Source organism: Colletotrichum higginsianum, chromosome 6 (genome assembly GCF_001672515.1).
Source record: "Colletotrichum higginsianum IMI 349063 chromosome 6, whole genome shotgun sequence".
In the NCBI taxonomy this organism is placed as follows: Eukaryota; Fungi; Ascomycota; class Sordariomycetes; order Glomerellales; family Glomerellaceae; genus Colletotrichum; species Colletotrichum higginsianum.
In genome coordinates, this window is record NC_030959.1 from 2095436 (window position 1) to 2113926 (window position 18491).

At 53.7% G+C, this 18491-nt stretch overlaps 4 protein-coding genes across 4 annotated transcripts; all 4 read right to left on the reverse strand.

Annotated features, from left to right (window-relative positions):
- Positions 1-947: 947 nt before the first annotated feature.
- On the reverse strand, positions 948-2576 carry CH63R_09033 (Mis12-mtw1 family protein; the record flags this gene model as incomplete). Its single annotated transcript, XM_018304007.1, has 4 exons — positions 948-1383; positions 1436-1601; positions 1654-2427; positions 2486-2576. 4 exons carry the CDS (start codon positions 2574-2576, stop codon positions 948-950), a joined length of 1467 nt encoding a protein of 488 aa, XP_018156030.1.
- Positions 2577-3697: 1121 nt separating this feature from the next.
- Positions 3698-5469, reverse strand: CH63R_09034 (BZIP transcription factor; the record flags this gene model as incomplete). The annotated part of the gene is made up of 2 exons (XM_018304008.1): positions 3698-5286; positions 5385-5469. 2 exons carry the CDS (start codon positions 5467-5469, stop codon positions 3698-3700), a joined length of 1674 nt encoding a protein of 557 aa, XP_018156031.1.
- Positions 5470-10011: 4542 nt separating this feature from the next.
- CH63R_09035 (Glutathione S-transferase) lies at positions 10012-11106 on the reverse strand (the record flags this gene model as incomplete). Its single annotated transcript, XM_018304009.1, has 2 exons — positions 10012-10938; positions 10993-11106. 2 exons carry the CDS (start codon positions 11104-11106, stop codon positions 10012-10014), a joined length of 1041 nt encoding a protein of 346 aa, XP_018156032.1.
- Positions 11107-12273: 1167 nt separating this feature from the next.
- Positions 12274-12879, reverse strand: CH63R_09036 (Pisatin demethylase; the record flags this gene model as incomplete). The annotated part of the gene is made up of 3 exons (XM_018304010.1): positions 12274-12343; positions 12418-12614; positions 12793-12879. 3 exons carry the CDS (start codon positions 12877-12879, stop codon positions 12274-12276), a joined length of 354 nt encoding a protein of 117 aa, XP_018156033.1.
- Positions 12880-18491: the final 5612 nt, after the last annotated feature.

Here is an 18491-nt window from a genome sequence, read left to right on the forward strand (position 1 = left end):
GATGTCCAGGTGCGTAGTAAAGTGCTCCTTCGAGGGGAATAAAATGGTTGTATGAGTAATTGACAGACTTGACAGGGTGGAAGGCTGGTTTCCCTTACCGAGGTAGACGACGATAGGCCGTATTAGTTCGCCATCGATAAAGAATACTGGGATTCGTCTTCGTGTGCTCGCGCATGGACTGTGTAGGCACGTACAGTAATTGTGACTTCCGCACTGTATGACGGTTCGATCTTGACGGACTTGAATTCTGTAAAATGATGCTAGCTAGGTACCTTGCCCAATTTCTTTGCTGAGACAGATCATTGACACCATTACATGCAGCTATCGCCGAGGCTGTAGAGGGATCTTTCGGTCGCATAGCCCTGAAAACTTGGCTGCAATCCTCTCTCAGCCTAAATATTCCTCAAGTACCAACATTTCGCATAAACAGGTCGCAAGCTAGAGGACTTAGACGAACAGTTACCGTCTTCACGCATAGTCAACGACTTCAATACTAAGCTACCACCCAATCACAAAGCTCTCAAGGGTTCAGTGTGGGACCTAGGGCGGGTAAGTGCAGTTGTTCGGCCTGGTCAAGTCAGTTGAGCAGGCAATAAAGCTTGTCGTGGGCTCAACATTCGACACGCACGCAACAACACTTCTTGGCAAAAGACGACGTGGGTATTGGCTAACTGAAAACTCCAATCGAGATGCAATCTGCCGTCACATCTTCCCTAACACCCCTTCCCGAAACCCCAATCCATACCATGCATCAAGCAGGGGGAAAAACAAGAACTATATGTTTGTTCGCCAGCCCAATCCGTTCCACAAGGCTTCATGGTTCCTGTTCAAGCCTAACAAAAGGGGGGGGAACAAACACGGGCAGACTGAGCCCCTCCAAGCCACACAATCGCATACCGGTCATTATCTTCATGAAGAAAAGGGGGTGCTCGTGTATACATTATTCTTTACTCCCCGCCCTCCGGTAATATCCTGCCTAGGCTGCGGAGCACCTCCATGACAGGCATCTCTTTAGTGCCCGCGTTGGCCTTCTCCCTCGTCTCTCGCTCCTTGAGCCTTGCGGCGCTGAGAGAGAGTACCCTATCCGCTTCTCGGCCTGCCGTGTCGACTCGTTGCGAGAGCTTGTGAATGCCGTCTGCGAGCTGGTCCACCTTAAACTCCAGTGTTGACTGAGTGTTTTGAAGGCGTGTGAGCGTCTTGGCGCGGACGTTTTCAAAGGAAGACGTCGGATTGGTGAGCCAACTGAGCATTTCAGCCTCGTTTGATTCGAGCAATGATGCATCGACTGTTGCTGTTTGTGCCGTGTCTGTTTCCGGAAATAATGGTGGTATGTCCATGCGCGATTTCTTCAGCGCCAGCCACTTCTTCTTTTCTTCTTTTAGCCTGCAACTTGTTAGTATTCATTGCCCGAGTGACCATATATGGCAGACACTACCTCTTGACTTTCTGTTCCAATTGCTCGATCTTTTGTTGGTGCTCGATGTTGCGTGGATTTGGCTGGTACACCACAGGTTTCTTTGGCCCCTCTTCCCGACTGAACCAGTCTGAAAACTCTGACTTCGTGGAGAAGTCTTTCAATAATTGCTCCTGGATGTAACGAGCTGGGCAAAGTCAGCAGCTGAAGAGATTTGTTAGAATCATACCCGAGCTTACCACCCAGTACCGTATTAGAATCCGCTTGACCGTGCGGTGGTTTTTCCAGCAGCGCTCGTTCGCCGCACCAGGTCAACAGCTGCTTCATCCGCCTCGGCTCCATTAGACCTTCCGACTCGATATGCTTATAGAACTCCGCCGAATCAACCTCCCGATGGGGAATCGCATTGTGTCCGCTCTCGATCAAAGAACTTGCTCTCCTGCCGCGCATGCCCGTACTGCTTCGCCGATTACCACCTCCTTTTTTCCGCATTTCCTTGTTACGATTGATAACTGGCGTATCGCTTATGGGGAGTGTTATCTTCGCCGACTCAACTGGCTCTTCCATGACGCACGGCGTTCTCTGTCTTTCCACTTCCATCGGTGCCGCAATTGCCATGTCATCATCTTCTTCCGCTACAGTCGCCGGTCTTCTGACCGGCTTTTCCTTCTCTGGTTTCTCCGTCAAGTTGCGACTGCTTCGGCGCGTCGTCCGCTTAGGCGCAATCAATTGGGGTTCGTCCTCCTCTACCGGTAGTAAACTTGCTGTTCGACGCGTTCGTAGTCTCGATGATGTCGCGGCCTTGGGTGTCGTTACCGATGGCGCCGGTTCATGAGCCCTCGCAGCCGCTGAAGCGCGTCCTTTTGAGGGCCTTCCTCGTCCAGACTTTTTCGCAGGCGGTGGCGCAGGCTCTGGTTCGGCTTCTGGCTCGGATTCTGCGTTTTTGACTCGTTTGGATCTCGATCCGCGGGTGAAGTGAAAGTCGTCATCTTGCTCGTCGTATACCGCCGTTTCTGCGCGTTTTCTTTTTAGCAATCGTCGCAACTTCCTTCCTACGTTACTTCGACTTACCTGCAAGACGCTTGCTTTTCCTTCGTGCTGGCTGCTCGTTGCTCATTCTGATGACTTGCAACGGATGACGGGTGCGAATGACAGTCGTCATGGGTGGCGCGTGACAGATAGCATGTGGTTAAGACGTAGAAGCCGGAGCTGGGATTTAGAGAACCCCAAGCAAGTCGCGCTCCTAAATGATGAAAACAGCGTCAATCAGCGCGCAATAGGCAATGCCGCGAAAGAATCGTCGCGCGGTCGTACTGGACGTGGTGCTGCTGGGCAGCAGGTCGGCGGGGTCCTGTCGTGGGCGTCGCGTTTGTCTGCTGGGGTACGTAGTTCAAGGCGCAAATGCGGTGGTGAGGTGCAGCTTCTCGACGATGTTGTTTACATGAGGGACGACTTACCCCAGTAGATGCGCTAAGCCCTTTTGGGAAATACAATCAGCCACTCATAGTTCAGGGCACCCGTCTCACCACATCATCTCATGGCTCTCGAAAGACTGATTCAATAACGTTCACCATTCATGTCGCGAAATTCCACGTATCTAATGGCGCGCAGAAAATTGAATACTTGACCCCTTGATAGATGCATCACGATTTATACGGCAGGACGTGCGTGGTCTGTTCAGACACAAGCGTTGTTTTTCTCCCCCGATCTGAAGTGTTGGATCAAAGTAATTTATTCCAAGGCATTGCCAATCATGCAGCTATTGTTACCATTGCCACGTTCAAAATGAAAATCAAATCAGCCAAACCAGCGGAAGACGATGTAATTCCGGCTTCCACCCCTCGACGCCTCCCGCCTTTCAGTACATTGCCAAACCGTTAACTCCTTTTAATGTATGTGCCTCACATCCAGCACCTTTCAATGAAGGGCGAATGCAATCCCGGCAACCCAAGCCAATGACGCCAGCCGACCTCCTCCCTCCAGCCCGAGGAGGACTGCTCCTGTTACTGTACAGCCCAACCTCATCCAGTCCCCGTAAGCAAGCAGGAGAAGCGAAGCCATGGTGAGATGGTGGGGCACGAGTGTCGTAAAAAAATGATACAGTTAAACCGCAAGTCGAGGCTGAGCCAAAAAGAAAGAAACAGCGTAAAACTCGACATCCGGATGTTAGCTGAGCACATGCTGAGAACAGTGATTGCTGCAAGATGATCAAGGATACGACGAAAACTCCATCTGTTCGATCTCCTCAGGGTCAAAGGTGCAGTCGCACGACACCTTGTCATCCTATGAAAAGCGTCGCTGCACACCCTGCCCTGCTGCGAGAACCTGCTGGTTCGACATAGGAGCGGCCATGCCGTACGGGTTCATCTGCGGATTGAAGGGCTCCATTGCCTGTTGCATGAAAGCACCGTGTAGGCCCTGTTGCTGGGTGACGGGACAATCCTTATGGGCGAGAAGTAATGTCTTGAGATTGACAACCTCCTCTCGCAACTGTGTTATCTGAGCCGTCAAGGCATCATTTTCGCTGCTAAACAACTCAACCTTTGACTGAAGGTTGGCCAACCATTGCTTCTTGCGCTGGCGGCATTTAAGGGCAGCAACTCTGACATGACCATTAGCGGCGGCATAACAATGATAGGTAGCGTGGATAATAGCATACCTGTTGCGCTCCAAAAAGTTCTTGCGTTTTTCCTCATCTGTCATTTTGGACTTGGATCCACCTTCCCCATTCTCATGTTTCATGTCGTCATCATCGTCGGAGTGGCTGTCATCGCCGTTCATGTCAGGGGGAGGTGCGTTGTTCGGCTTGGACTTCTTGCTTGGGGGGCCCTTAGCCAGGGGCTCCTCGGCTTTCCGGCGGCCATTCGTCGAGGCACCTCCAGTCGAATTACGCTTGCCCTTGCCCCTAGCAGAGGGACGGGCTTGCTCACTCTCGTCTGACATGGCGCTCCCGCCCTCGCTGACACCTCGCACTGAAGATCCGGCGCCTACTGACCCAGCACCGTTGACACTCATCTGGGGAGACGTGTCGATTCTCTTTGGAGGAGCGGCAGCCGGGTGCGGCTGGGACTGGGACTGTGACTGAGTTTGAGTCTGGGCCTGAGCCTGGGACTGGGGTTGCGTTGTATTCGCATATACAGGAGCTTGGGCGCCGTTTCTGCCTTGAGCGAGCATAAACAGACCGTTCGCAGCGTCGTTGTCGTGTGGATCAAATTGCTTTGCTTCGGCCTTGACAGTAGGCGCACCGTTGGGCATATCTTGGGGTTGTGAGGTAACCGCAGGCTGTTGCTGACTCTGGTTTTGATTCTGGTTTTCACGCTTGGCCGCAGCACTCAATGCAGTACGGTGGAAATCGATGGTGCTAGGTGTGGCACCGCCGCTGGCGAGCTGGGCAAACAGTTGTTGAGAATTGGGACTCGGAGCAGGAAACATGGAACCGCTGCCGCCCGGAGTCAAGCCAGTCCTCAATGAGGACTCGTTCGGAGTCGGGAACCCGCCTCGAAGATGATGCGAGTCGCTGAAGTAGTCGCTCGTCGGACCCGACAACATGGCCGGGCTTAGGGGGCCAGTTCGCAAAGAACCACCTCCCCAGTTGAATGGAGTCGCGCCACTGCCGGGAAGCAAAGAAGAGGGCGAAGTCAGAGCAGCAACAGACGGCAACTTCGTACCACCGGGTGTCTCTGGCGCGCCTCCGCCGAAAGACTGCTCAAAAGGATTGGGCTCCAGGCTGAGAGATCCAGCGGCTCCGCCGCCGAAGTAGTCAGGAGTATTTCCAGTGGTCTGTCCAGGTCGAGGGGGAGGACCGAGAGGTTTCGCGCCGTCAGCATCGGGCTTCAAGCTTGGGTCGGGCTGTTTCACTTCGGGGATGGAATCTGTGTAGTTATGATGAGCGTGTGTACAGCGAAACGACGATGGTCTTTGTGAGAGACGAGTATTGCGATGCACCAAAAAAAAAAAAGATTGAACGTACCTTGCCGCGGCGGAGTGGCATTGTTGGATTGTTTGGGCGACTTCGTATCACCCCTGGTCGAGGCATCGTTCGGCGAAGTCCCCATGATGACGACGATGATGTATTATACTAAGGTGAAAAGAGGGTTGTTGACGTTTGTGGGGTGGGCGCCGAAGGCAAAAAGGTGACAGTAGCAGGGTAGGGATGATGTATGGCGGTGGTAAAAAGCCGAATGAGGTCAGAGGACAACACGCAGCGGGAGAGCTTGAATGAAAGCGAGGAAGGGGAAGAGAAAGACCCGATCCTCGTGCACAACGCGGACGAGACAGGCAAAGCAGCGACGGCGACGGCAAAGAAGGTTGGTTAGTCCGTCAGAGGCAGCAGCTACGCTATAGCAGCGCTCCTCTGAGTTGGAAGCGGCACGGGAATGGAGTAACTTTCAACGATCGACGACGCGAAGATTGGGGAGGAAATGTTGTCTCTCTGTGGCCGCCAGCAAAAACAGAGGTATTGCGTAGTTGTGGCCTCTCTGAATGCGTACACGGGGACGTGCTAAGATCGGGGGAGGGGGGTGCAAAGCGAGTATCGAAAGTGAGAATAGGTTGTTGGGTGGAAAAAACGGCAGACGTCACAGGTCAAGTATGACGTTGCGCGGTGGTTGATTATAAAAAAAAAAAAAGGGCGAGGGCGCGCGAGAGAAAAGAAAAAGGGTGGGCAGCGGCACACACTCTGACACCAGAACGCCCGCCTCCATGTCCATGTCCACATCCCATCACGCCCACCCTTTTTTTCCAAAATCGCCCCCCCCGGTCCAGTCGCTCGACAGCTTGTTCCTGTACTGTTGCGTTTCGACGCTTCCTGCTGCCTTTCTGCTCTTTCCCCGTTTCGCTGAGAAACGCTGGTATGTGTGGGGCTCCGTGTTCCGCACTGTAGAGCAGCCAATCCAGGACACCCAAGAATGGCTTACGAATGGAGATGGCGTCCGACCCACACACACACCTATCTCAGGTAGATGTCGTACCTACTACCTCTTGAAGCGACCACCGTCTACTTACGTTTCGTCCCCGGGCGTCTTCTTGGTAACGAACGCCGACCAGCCTCACCTTGTCTCTTTTGCGTTTGGCTGCGAGTCCTCTTCGTCATCTACCTGACAACTTTCACTGCCGAAATCGACGAACAACATACAACCATAGCAAAGGTACCCCATCATATCCCGTTCCATTTCTCTGTTCCAAGCAATAGGCTGGACGGTAGACTCGCTTTCGACAGCGCGCACCATCTCTCTCATTCGGATTTTGTGGTCCCATCCGCTCATCTAGTGCATAGATTTACCTTTCGCCCTCGCCTTATCTTTGATTTATCAGCGGAAGAAAAGTGTTTAGACCGTTGCAAGCCCTTGGTCATGACTGCGCTGCACTAGGCTTTCCGTCTCCGTCTCACAGTAATTCTCTCCGTTCTCGCGTAGCTTCTCTCCAAGTAACCACAAGTCAGCAATACGTACTGTACAGAAACAGAACGCGGACCAAATCGGCCGATGCTCAGCGTCCGCACTGTACGCGTGCCGTCTACTCCGCCTTTGCCCGAGTTGGAAGCCGTCGTGTTGGTGGTCAGGAATGTAAGATCGCAAGTCCAGGGCCCCCTCAGCCAGTGTATATAGCCTGCGTTTTTCACTGTGACTGCACGTCTTCACTCGGTGGGCACTCCACCCCCACCCCCCAACAGGCCCCCAACCCCTGCATTGATTGCATCACTTTCCTTCCTGTCGCAATCATCGCTTCTCGCTCGCTCGCCAACCTCTTTTTATCTTCCTATATTGTGGTACATAGCTAGGCCCCACGAACGTTTAGACTCCAATTCTTCATCGCGTTCCCGAAAGTTGGACTCACATCAACTCCAGTCGCTCATGGTTTCAATCTCTTCAACCATAGCCCTATTCGACGATATCAGTCATTCGCAACACCCTTGCGTCGCCTTCCGTAAGTTCTAGACCAGTCAGCGCCATCGAACCACCCACACCGTGTGTCGCGCAAGGCGTCCAAATGGCTGCCGTCATATCGTCGCCAGGAATCCGGCCATGGACAAAAACGTGACGGTGAAATGATCGACACATCCATTCCTCGTTTAGACATAACTTAGAACACCAGGCCTCGATGGGCAGCTGCTCTTCTGTATTTCTAAGCTGCATACCAATAGGGATTCAACGCGACTGCCAACCGGAGTGGCAAATTACCGTCGCTGCCCTCCAATGAGATGCTGCGCAGCGCAGTGAAAAGGTGAGGGGCCCGGCACCCGGTCCCCGCCTTACTTGGCGGCTCTGATTGGATTCGACAAATTGCGTCACAACCCACACTAGCACAAGTCTGGCCACGTCTTTTGAGTCCGTTCCGAGATCCAGACACGGAAATGCAGACATGCAGGATCACGCCGTTTCCCCCCCTTCGCACTTCTGGCAAGCGACCAAGCGACCTGTCGCCATGCGGCTTCGTTTGGCCACTTTAGATATCGAGAGCTTTTGTTGCTCAACCATCGTTTCTGACATGGATTTACAACAATGGTTATCTTACAATCGATTAATACCGTCGTCGGCCAGGCAAAAATAGCTGGCTTGTCACCGTCGCTTGTACTTCTTTCTTGTTAATCGCTCCTGACGTCACAGCTTTATAAGACACGGTCGGCTTTTAGCTTGAGACGGAGACGAATGATAGAGTTCTCGAAAACAGCCTTAGATGCGAGCACTCGACGGCCACGGCTTTAACAGAGGTGCGCACTGTCCCGACCCTTTGCAAATTCTGTATCCCATTGGTGGCGTCATCAAACATGACGTAATTGTGTCTCGTTAAGCTATCGGCGAATGGATTACTTTTGTGGTCCCTACGAGCCAAGAGGATAAAAATCAACGTTGCTGTCGCCCACACTGGTCGTCCGGCACGGTCGGCGATACATCTTGACGAGGTGTCCTAAAGGTGGATGAACTCAAAGGTTGAGGAGGCCTGGACGGCCCATACATCGTACATGAGACCGATCTCATCGACGGTGGGTTGCGATCTTGACAGGACTTGATCCACGAGGACAACCGACGGTGGTGTTCCAAGTCGCTTGGTGTACGAGCGTCCGTAAAGAGAACGGATACTCTGGGTCTCTAAATGCTCGAAGATGGCCCACAGGTTCGCTCCGAACCCCCTCGACCACCTGCTCCCGCCCTTTCCTACTTCACGCGTGGGCTCTTTCAATTTTTGGGGGGAGGAAGGGGGGGCTTCTCGACTTGAACCAGCAGCAGCAGAACAGATACGTACCTCCGGAACAGAAGCACCTTGTCGATAGCTCAGTCGGTTACCGAATTATGACGCACTAGCCCCGGAGTACAACCCCTGCGGTCTGCATGTCTACTCCACTATTCCCACACCACGCGGGCACACGCACTGTGCTCAAACTTTGCACTTCGCGCCCGTGTCGTGACGCACTGTCCGGGCAATCTGCCCGTCCCATCCTTGACCGTAGACCTCCTTACGGCGACTTGGCCTATTCACCTCGGTATGCCAATGGACGGACTCGTTTTGGCTGGGACAAACAATCAGCCTTTCAAGCCTCAGCAAGAACACTGACGGAACAATGACGGAGATCCCCCGATCAGTTGATGTAACGGCACGTCTAGCGGTTGGCACTATCGGTTCACCAGATGGGAGGCTCGATACTGCTCTTTCGGATCAAGAATGTCAGATGGGAATTCAGACCCAGAAGCACGCCCATGTCACTCATCGGGAGAGCCAAGCGCTTAACAATAGCACGAGCACTGCGTTCTTCAGCTTTGGCCTATCGTTCTGTCTAGCGCACCGTCTGCGCCGCCCGTTCCCTCGGGTTGGCGCCACAAGAGCAGCGCCACTAGTGCCTGGCTAAGCCTCGTCTCACACTTCGGCACTGGGGCCCCCCTGGTGGAGCATCTCGTCCGAACATCTTCGGCCAATATCGTCGATTTTCTGATCTGATCGGCCGTGCTTCCCAACACGAACCACCGAGATCCGAGTATGGTTGCACTCTGGCGCAGACATTGCATTCTTAAACCCTGCCGTATTTTACTGTACACCATCTCTCAAGAGTTTACAACCCGACGGTCAATCCTACTACGCAAAGCTGTTCCGCTTCAGGGTCATCATGTGCCATACGTGGCAGAACTTCGAAAATACATGGCCGACAGCCCCAGCATGGCAGAGATGGGCTTGCAAATTTTGGTTACTGGTTTCAGAATATGTGCGACTTGGTAACAACTACGACAACAGCTTGTCGTTCGATAGGGATGATGTGAAAGCTGCACATCATCAAGGTGGACAGTCTACAATAGCACATCTACACATCCCTCGCAACGTATCACCGGTTGCGGTCTGGTATGTTTTGTGCGGCGTGGGCGATCACATTTTTGGCCCTCTATCCTAACTCAGATGGGCTCGTAATACTCGATACCCAGTTCCCGATGATGATCTCTCGCAGTAACATCACGTGTCTCGACCGAGGCCGCTTGACACATTGTCACACCGAGCCCGGTGAGAAGAATTTCCCGTCTTTCATCCCGTTCCAAAGCCAGGGAGAAACTTGTCCTGTCTGATGGCAATTGCAGCAAGCCCTCCAACCTCCCACAAATCGGCCGGGTGGGTGTCTATAATTTCGCGGAACCTCTGCGTGCCTTGAACTTGTCCAGCTTCTCCACTCGGAAGCCATGTCTCGGCGCATGCACCCTCGCCGACCCCTTGTGCCCCTGAACCTCGATCACCACCTCGTCCCCGTCGAGGCTTAAGAGCTTTCCAGTGTCCTTGTGTGATGCACCTGTGTCGGCCGGCCATAGGATGATCTCGTCGCCGGCTTTGAGCCCTTCGGCAGCGACAAGGGCGTCCTCGGCGTCGACCCGGCCCCCTGCCTCATTGTACGGCGACGAGGCGACAATGCTTGCCGCCTCATCCCCAGAGACCGTCGCGACCTTTGGCGCTGCTTTCTTCGCCTCTGAGATGGTTTTCTGAAAGCGCTCGATCCAGGCAAACACTCTTGGGAACTTCTCAGCCGAAATCTGCTCCTTCGGTAGCGCGCCAGGGATGCTCGCGAGCCAGTGCGGCAACCACACGGCCTCGATGTCCGCCAGCCTGGGGCCCTCTGTCTTGAGAACCCAATCCCGCCCGTCGGCGAGCAGCGTCGTCTCAAGCAGCTCCATCGTGCGGCGGATCTCGTTGATAGCCGTCGGCCGCCCACGCTGCATTGTCTCTACAGAAAGTTTGCCGCCCACGTAACCCTCGCGATCCTTGAACCAAGTTCGATTGGGGTCCTGGAGCATCGGCAGGTTCGTCGGGAGCACATTGATGGCGTTGGAGAAGACGCCGCCGTCAATGATATGGCCCTCGAGGAGGCGCTCCACAGCTGCGTGTTCCGGGCCCTCGGCGCCCAGGCGCGCGCGCGAGGGATAGAGCTGCTCAAGCTTGCGGAGCATAAGTCGCGTGTCGAGGTAAATGTCGCGCCCGATGGTGAGTATCGGGATGCGGCGGTGTACGATGCCTAGCTTCTCGACATCCGGGCGAGGGAGGACCGGGGGTTGCATCTGACATATCGTATAAGTGCATGGTTCTTGAGTGGACGACACCAGTAGACCTACGCATTGGACATAGGGAATGCCCCTGAGAGCGAGGTACCACACGATCCGCCTCGCGTACGGCGAGGCGGAGTAGTGGTATAGGACGATCTTTTTATCCTCGTCGGATGAAGCCATTATGGACCGAATCCTCCAAGTATCGTGGCTGTGGTACGATGTGGTGGGATACGAAGCTGAAAACGCAATACAGAGCTAAACCAACCCGGAGCGGTTACGACGAAGTAAGATACCCGGTTTCGGTGGAGATCGTGCAGGAAATAGACGGATTGCTATCGATGCGCTTGTAGATGCTAGAGTTGAAGAGATCACGCGGTGTGTTTGCCGTTTGAGTGACGTGAAGAGAGAAATTCAGGAGCCGAGATAAGGTGAGAGAGATGCCGAGGCACATCCCAGGCCAAGGCTGCTTGGCCAATGCGCGAGGGGGGGGGCTCGCATTGCGCGGAGAGACCAATGGTGTGGGTTTATGGGGCGAATCACCGAGGTGAGCTAGCCAATTGGGTGTTACACTTCCGACTTCGCTGGCGAAGAGAACCCCTAGCTCGGGAAGTTGAAAACCAGGGGGAAGATCTACTATCTCCCTCGCGTGGCTTCGAGGATAGTCGCAGGGTGATCTTGCATCGATTTTAGGGACAGAGAAAAGGAGCGGTGGCCGACTCGTACTTCACACGGACATGTCTAGTCACCAACCCACCCCGGAACCACCCCGGAATCACGACTGACACACATGTGCCAATGTTTATTGGTTCTTGCAGCCTTTGGCCACTCGAACACGAGAAAGACTCGTCCCCAGCGTACAGGGTAAGTATAGAAGGTTTGCCTGCGGCTACGCCTTGCACGTTGTCATTGCTCATTTTCTTGACAACCGAATTGGCCTGTATGATTCGACGACTGGCAATCAAAACAGGCAATTGGAACGTCACAAGTCAAGAAGAGTATCATCGTCCCCGCCCCTTTCTCTTAGAATACACTTTTTTGAGCGCCGGCGCTATCCAAACTTGAAATCAGCAGCTTCACCAGCCGATATATTGATTCTGATGACATTGTGGTAAAGGGACTCCAGCGTCTATGTCCTACTCCTTTCGACGCGCCCCGATCCAGAAGTTCGACTGAGCGTGAATTCCGCAGTGAAATGTCTCCAAGGGTTTCAGCGGGTCGCATACGGCGAGGTCATACCATAGAAGCAGCTGCCGAGGACCACGTGAGCAACACGATTCATCTGTCCATTATCAAAGCGAGGGGGATCTCGGATTCGGCCTCTTCCTGCGTGAAGCCATGCGTGACGAATCAGCATAAAATGTTCCTCCGGACCTTCTTTTCGGGCCCGAAACGCTCAGCGGCGAACTTTTTGTCAATCCTGTAGACGGCCGTCATTCAAAAAGGTTCGATCCCAGCACCATCCCGTGCGAAGGCCCATGGAACGCGTCTCACTCCATGATCTTTCCGAACCCTAGCTGGTCCTTGTCCGACGCCAGTATCACCGAACAGATCACGGTCATCTCCATGAACATGGTCAGGCTCTCCTCCGTTGTCTTGATATGCTCGTACACGTCCGAGTCGGTCTCCATGAAGCCGAACGGCTGGTCGAACGCAAGGTCTGAGATGACGTCCAGGGTGAAGAACTGTGCCTTGCGGCCATATGGTCTTCAATGAGCCTGAGGAGCCCCAGCAGGTTGTCATCGACCTTTTGTGTGGGGATTTCTACCTCACGACCGGAGTACTGGGTAGAGTCAGCCACGGTGTTTTCTCTTGTCAGGTAAGGTTAAAGAGGACGTGGAGCGAGTGGCCGGAGTGTCTATGGCTTACACCAGCCGCCATCTTGGACCGAAGCTTGAAGTTCTTATCCGCGTCCCTCCACTGCAGGACGTTGTTCTTGCCCTGGTTGAAGCGCATGCCGTCGTACTAGTTTGAACGACGATAGTGGCTTCGCATGCGCCTCACAAGCTCCGAGTCTTCGTTTAGGAGCTCATTGAGGCTAATTCGCACGAGAGACCCTGCAAGGCTTTAGGAAAGCATTTAGAATTCGTGGCACTGTGTTTGTCGAGAGGCGGGTGATGAATCATAGGCGTCCGTGGTCAAAAACTCACCATATTTCTGGCTAAAATCAGGATGGAACACTGGGTGGCTCTAGTGAGATACTTGACACTGTAAGAAGTTGAGTAGGTCGTCAGCTCCCAGATCATCGCGTCAGCTCTGAGTGTCCTCAGCTCGGTTGCAGGGAATGGGTCTTTTTCTGACCGTTCGAAGATGACCGAATATTCCGGTGCCGGGCATAGTATCTTGTTGATCGCGACAGTCACAGCTCGACAAACATGTTTTGTCATAATTCAACTTGGCTCTCCCGAACGCACCATAGAGCATGCTTTAACCTACTGCTGTAGTTGGCTGTGCCGTTATCAATCTCAACGTCTGAGACAGGTCTCCAACCTGCCAGTTGCGGCAGGGCGGATGAACAGGAACCGATGCAAACCCCAATCTTGCCAAGTAGCCCGGGCATTTCATGGGGCGTTACCGCGAATGGCCGAAGACGGACGTTGACGTTGGCCTGTTCCCCTCCCTTGTGAAGTACAGTGAACGAAAGCAGGATAAAGAGACACCGGTCGGTAAGCTGTACGAAAGCGAAATGTATGAGGCAATAGATCACCAAGTTTTAAACGGTGAGCACGATGTCACTTTTTGATCGGAAGCTTATACGAGAGGCCGAGACCTCATAAAACTGCTCTCTATGGCCCACCTCCCGGCCAGGCCAGCCGGCTGTTGGGCCTTTGCGAAGACCCTCGGGTTCGACAGTTCACCGGCGGTCAACTCGGAACTCCGCCTGCAGTAAGAGCCATGGGCGTAAAAGCATGAAAGAGAACGGTGTCTCTCAACAGTGCCATATCAAAGGCAGATTTATTGCTTCGACTGTATGCACTGAAGAAAGGGCTTGCTGGACGACGGAAGCTGCGGTCCAAGTACTCTGATGAAGCAGAACCAGGGTGGGTAAAGGGGCCTTTGGTACAGAATCCATACCAGTATATACGTTTTGGGCCAAACCAACGAGCATACCTGTGCGGTCTTATTCCGCATACCCACGGCTTTATGTTGTATTTCGAGCCTTCAAAGACGTCGTGCTGTAAACCGAAGCCCGGAGATATCCCAGTAGCCGGGAGGGGGGCGGGGCATGCAACGGAACCGGTGCCGACAGCTCAGATCCACTCTGACCGCAGCCCGTCCGTGTTTGAATTTCTTCCTGCTTCCCCTGAGCCTTAATGTAAGCGTACGGATGCGAGCCCCAGCGAATCGGAATATTGGCGTCGAGGAGCGGCCATCCCAGGAGTCATTCAACGTTTCTGAGTCATCTCAGCCCCGACAGAAACCGGACCAGCTCCGAAATGGGAGAACCTGGGTGACGGGAACGTGTCTGCCCACATCCAAAGATCTTCTCTTGTTGACGATCTCAACAGGTTTTCAGGCTTGTCTGCATCGTTTGACCCGGTACAATAACAATCGGTAACCCTCGGCGGCGCTTTCTCCAAGCCAGGGCCTTGTCAGCAACGCACCGTTTTCAGACCACGATAACCATAGTTGTAGCGGCCTTGATCCTCAACCACTTCCATTGGATCGCAAGGAGACCATAAAGTGGAGTCTCATCTCTGGGGAACAGGATCCTCTGACTGTTTTCTTGTCTGGAACGGTAATTCACTTCGAACCGGCAAGTTGTCACGAACAGAACTTTCTGGATGCCTGGAATGTCGTCTTGGTGTTGTTCCAGATCCTAACCCGAGGCCACCACCCTGCCAAAGCCTCGATTAACCACAAACCAGCATCCAGTCGAGTTTGAAATGGAATAGAGGGTCCTGGCCGTCATCCCCGCAACGAAACTGATGCGAGATTGGGACCGTTGACTTGCGACGGCACCCGAGGAAGCCGTACTCAAGCGCAGAGAAGCATTCCGCGACGTAATCATGGTATGACAGTAAGAGCTAGGCTGCATGTCTGAGCTGTGAGACGGGAGGGAATGAGGGTCTGGGGCGGAAACGCGGGGAACGGGAGTATGTAGTAGGGTCGCCAGCTCCCCGTAGCGGACGAGACAACATTAGTCTGATGACGGGCAGCCGCAAGTGCAACACAATGAATGCGTCGATACATTACTAACTGTGCACACCGCCTTTGAAAATGTGAATCTGTTTCTGAAGGTGACCTGGAGGTGCCGGATGGTCACAGCAGACACGACAGAGCCAGTCAGGTACCATAGGCAAGCTGCACACTGCAACTCGTCCTGGCGAAGGTGAGCTCCCAGAGGCCGGGAGCACTGCAGTTCAGATGGAAAGATGCCAAAAGAGGTGTGGTTGACTGACTGAGGGCATGGTCTCCGGAACGTCAATCCCAATCGTCCGAGCCAAGCGGAACGGCAGGCTGAGTCCGACGGCCTAAACCAAGCCACTCGCATTGCAGCGCGTATTACTGCCGGTGACACGGATAGGCTGGGGAAACCAGAAGCGCCCGGTTGAACAGCACACCCTTGTCGCACCGGGTCGAATTCCCTAGGCCGAAGAGAGAAAGCAGGAGAAAGTTTGTGACCCAACCATAATGGCAGCTGGCATAAGAAGGAGGATGAAGCCTCAGATGTTTGGTGGGTTTCCCGTCCTGGGATGGGCAGCGCCGTGACGCTAACGGCCTTGGTTTGCACCACGAAGAAACGGAGATTATGGTTGAGTATGCATGCTTTGGGCACAATGGAAACGCCCCGAATGTGTCGGAAACGCCAGGCGGCCGAGGGCAGAGTGGCAGAAAAGAAGTCAAGGCCAGCCGGGGCTTGGAGGGGCGTGAGCCAGAGCGGAGGATGCCACCCCTGGACGGAGAGACCACTTTACGTCGTGTGTTCGTCGTGAAGCCATATATACGAATGGCTGCTTGGTTGCACGACGTGGACTGAACAACATTTGCTCAGGGTTGTCCAGCTCTGGCGACGAGGTGGCTGCTGAACAGATGTGAGTGACGGAAGGGCCACGTCTCTTTGGACCTCTCCCTGGAAGCTGCCCTAGGTATAAGCATGCTCGGTAATGATGCCCCTGTCCCAGGAGACTAGTTGCCAATGTGATATTGCTTGGGCCAGAAATACCGTCACAGGGGCGGCGAGTAGTAGGGCGAGGTGGGTGAGGGACATGAAAGTGTAGTCTCCAGGCCCAGGCCGCCTCGTGGCAGAGATTCTGTGTTGTTGACACAGGGGTGACAGAATGCTCAGCCTGGAGTCTGGAGTCCTGTCCGTCACTCAGTTCTGGCTCGACTTTGAGTTTGGGGAGTGCAGGAAGTTGAGAATTCCTTACCGACTTTAGCGACTTCTCCGCAAACTGTAGGACGACCCCACATTCCCCTTTCGCACCTAAGGTAGGTACATCCCTGAGCACCTAGGTAGGTACAGTAGATGCTCCCAAAAGAGTGGAGTCCGACGGCGACAAGGGGTCCGTCCTCTCATCAGCATCAACCACGTCGATTGGAGGGTATTTTTTTCCTGTGCCGTCGCTTCTGCAATCAGCCAGGGGGCCACTGAAACCAGTGATTTCCATCTCTGTATTCCAGTGCTCGTTGGGGGCTTTCGATGCTTATCACAAAGGTAAGGCCGCTGATCTCTTCAGTTCCGTCTCATCTTCGACAATCAAGCCAAATGGGGAAGCTCTAGACACATAGGTAGGGGCACGCCATGTCAGATGAGATGGGAATGATGTACCGGTACCACAGGCCACGATGCAGACTGAAGCTGCGGAGGCTTTAGGGCCATGGGAAGAGAGACCTCGGAGGTACGAAGCGACTTTGCTTCAACACCGAGGTCATTGGCACAAGGTTCCTCCGGTCCCTGTAGAGTGCGTTGAGGTAGAGGGAGAAAAAGAAAAAGAAGAAGAAGGAACAGGTTTCGATTTACGGCAGATAGGACGACTATGCACAGGCCCCCCAGAGTCAGTCGATCCGTTTGGCTTGCAAGCCCTCAACGTAAGGTCCAAGCCATCATAGGGTTCATTTTGTATCCGCATAAGCAAGGAAATTCGCAACTGAGAAAACAAGTAAAGGGAAAGAGAGGGAAGAACGAAATCTTTCAGTTGTCGAGAAATTTGGTTTCAAGACGACAAAAAAATAATAAGACAGGAGACGACCGCAGGGATAACCCAAGGCGTGGAAGATGCTGGTAGGCTGCAAAAGACGAGGAGGCACCCCTGCTTCCTGCGTTCCATGCTCTCTCTACTTAAACTCTACAACCAACTCGCCGACTATCCCGCAGCATTCCTTTTCCGTCTCTTTATGAAAAGTGTTGTGTCGCCGGCCAGTCCCATTATCCGCCCAATAATAGGGACTCAAGCGGGGGATAGAGGTGAGGGAGAGGAATACCGGTGTATATATGACTTCCCCTTTGACTTCTATGATTGTCCCCATGCCCTACATCCTCCGGTTGATTTGGGGGGATCCCGACACTTTACACCACCTGCTTACACCGAATACCCGAACGGTCAGCCTCCCTGAGGTGGGCTCGCCCTTCTCTCAAAGGGGCAATGCAGCCCTGACCCTGGCCTCTAGCAGGGGGGGCGGCCATCCACCCACCACCCCACCCTAGCTGTCATGGAACATTCCTCCCCCCTTCCAGCGCCCACCCGTAAAAGCCGGGGGGATCATCTTCTGGAGATGGGGAGCTTGCTTGGGGTTAGAGCCTAATAAGTAGCCGACACAAACAAACAGATTGCCGCACAACAGGAAACACTGGACGCGGCACAGCATGTTGTGTGTGCAATGTTGTTGTTGTTGTGGCCTAGCTGGTATGCCTGAAGTCAAAAACGTGTACCGAGGGGAGGGGGAAGGTATATTTTACATATGCATCTTGCATCAATGTACATCGTAATAGTCCTTCTACTCGGCGAGAGGGTAAGCGCTTGGCTGGCTGAATAGCCCATCCGGAGCAAATGATGGCAACAAAAGCCCGGCCAATGCCACTGAGACAATCATCTTGCGCATTCGTCCCGTCATGATACAAGCCAGCCAGCACCATCCAGCCCCGGCCCCATCGTCCAAGTATGTAATACTCAAGTGCATCCTCTCCCATCTTATATTCTGCCTTAGATTGCAACATCACAAGCCCCGCGTGGCCAGTTCCGCAGACCAATCAAGCCGCCTGGTAACCCCCCGTACCTGTCCTGTCCTTATCTTCGATGCTTGTCTAGTCCTGAGTCCGTTTTAAACGCAGTGAGGTAGGTACTCACTTACCTTAAGTACTTACACTCTCCTCCCTCTTGCTTATGCCTGTCTTGCAAGCCCCGTCAAAGTCCCTATCACTTTCCGGGGCACAAGGGCATCTGGCAGCTTCTGATCCTGACGGCTCGCAAGTTCTAGTGTATGTTCCCTCCCTCCCTTCCTCTCAATCTCTCTCCCTCCCTCCTCTTCTTTCCTCCCCTCTCCGCCCCAGACTTTCCCATCTGTGAGACTGTGTCTTTGCTCATCTCCCTTCTTCGTTCCAACCCCTGACCTTTCCCCACGCTTCC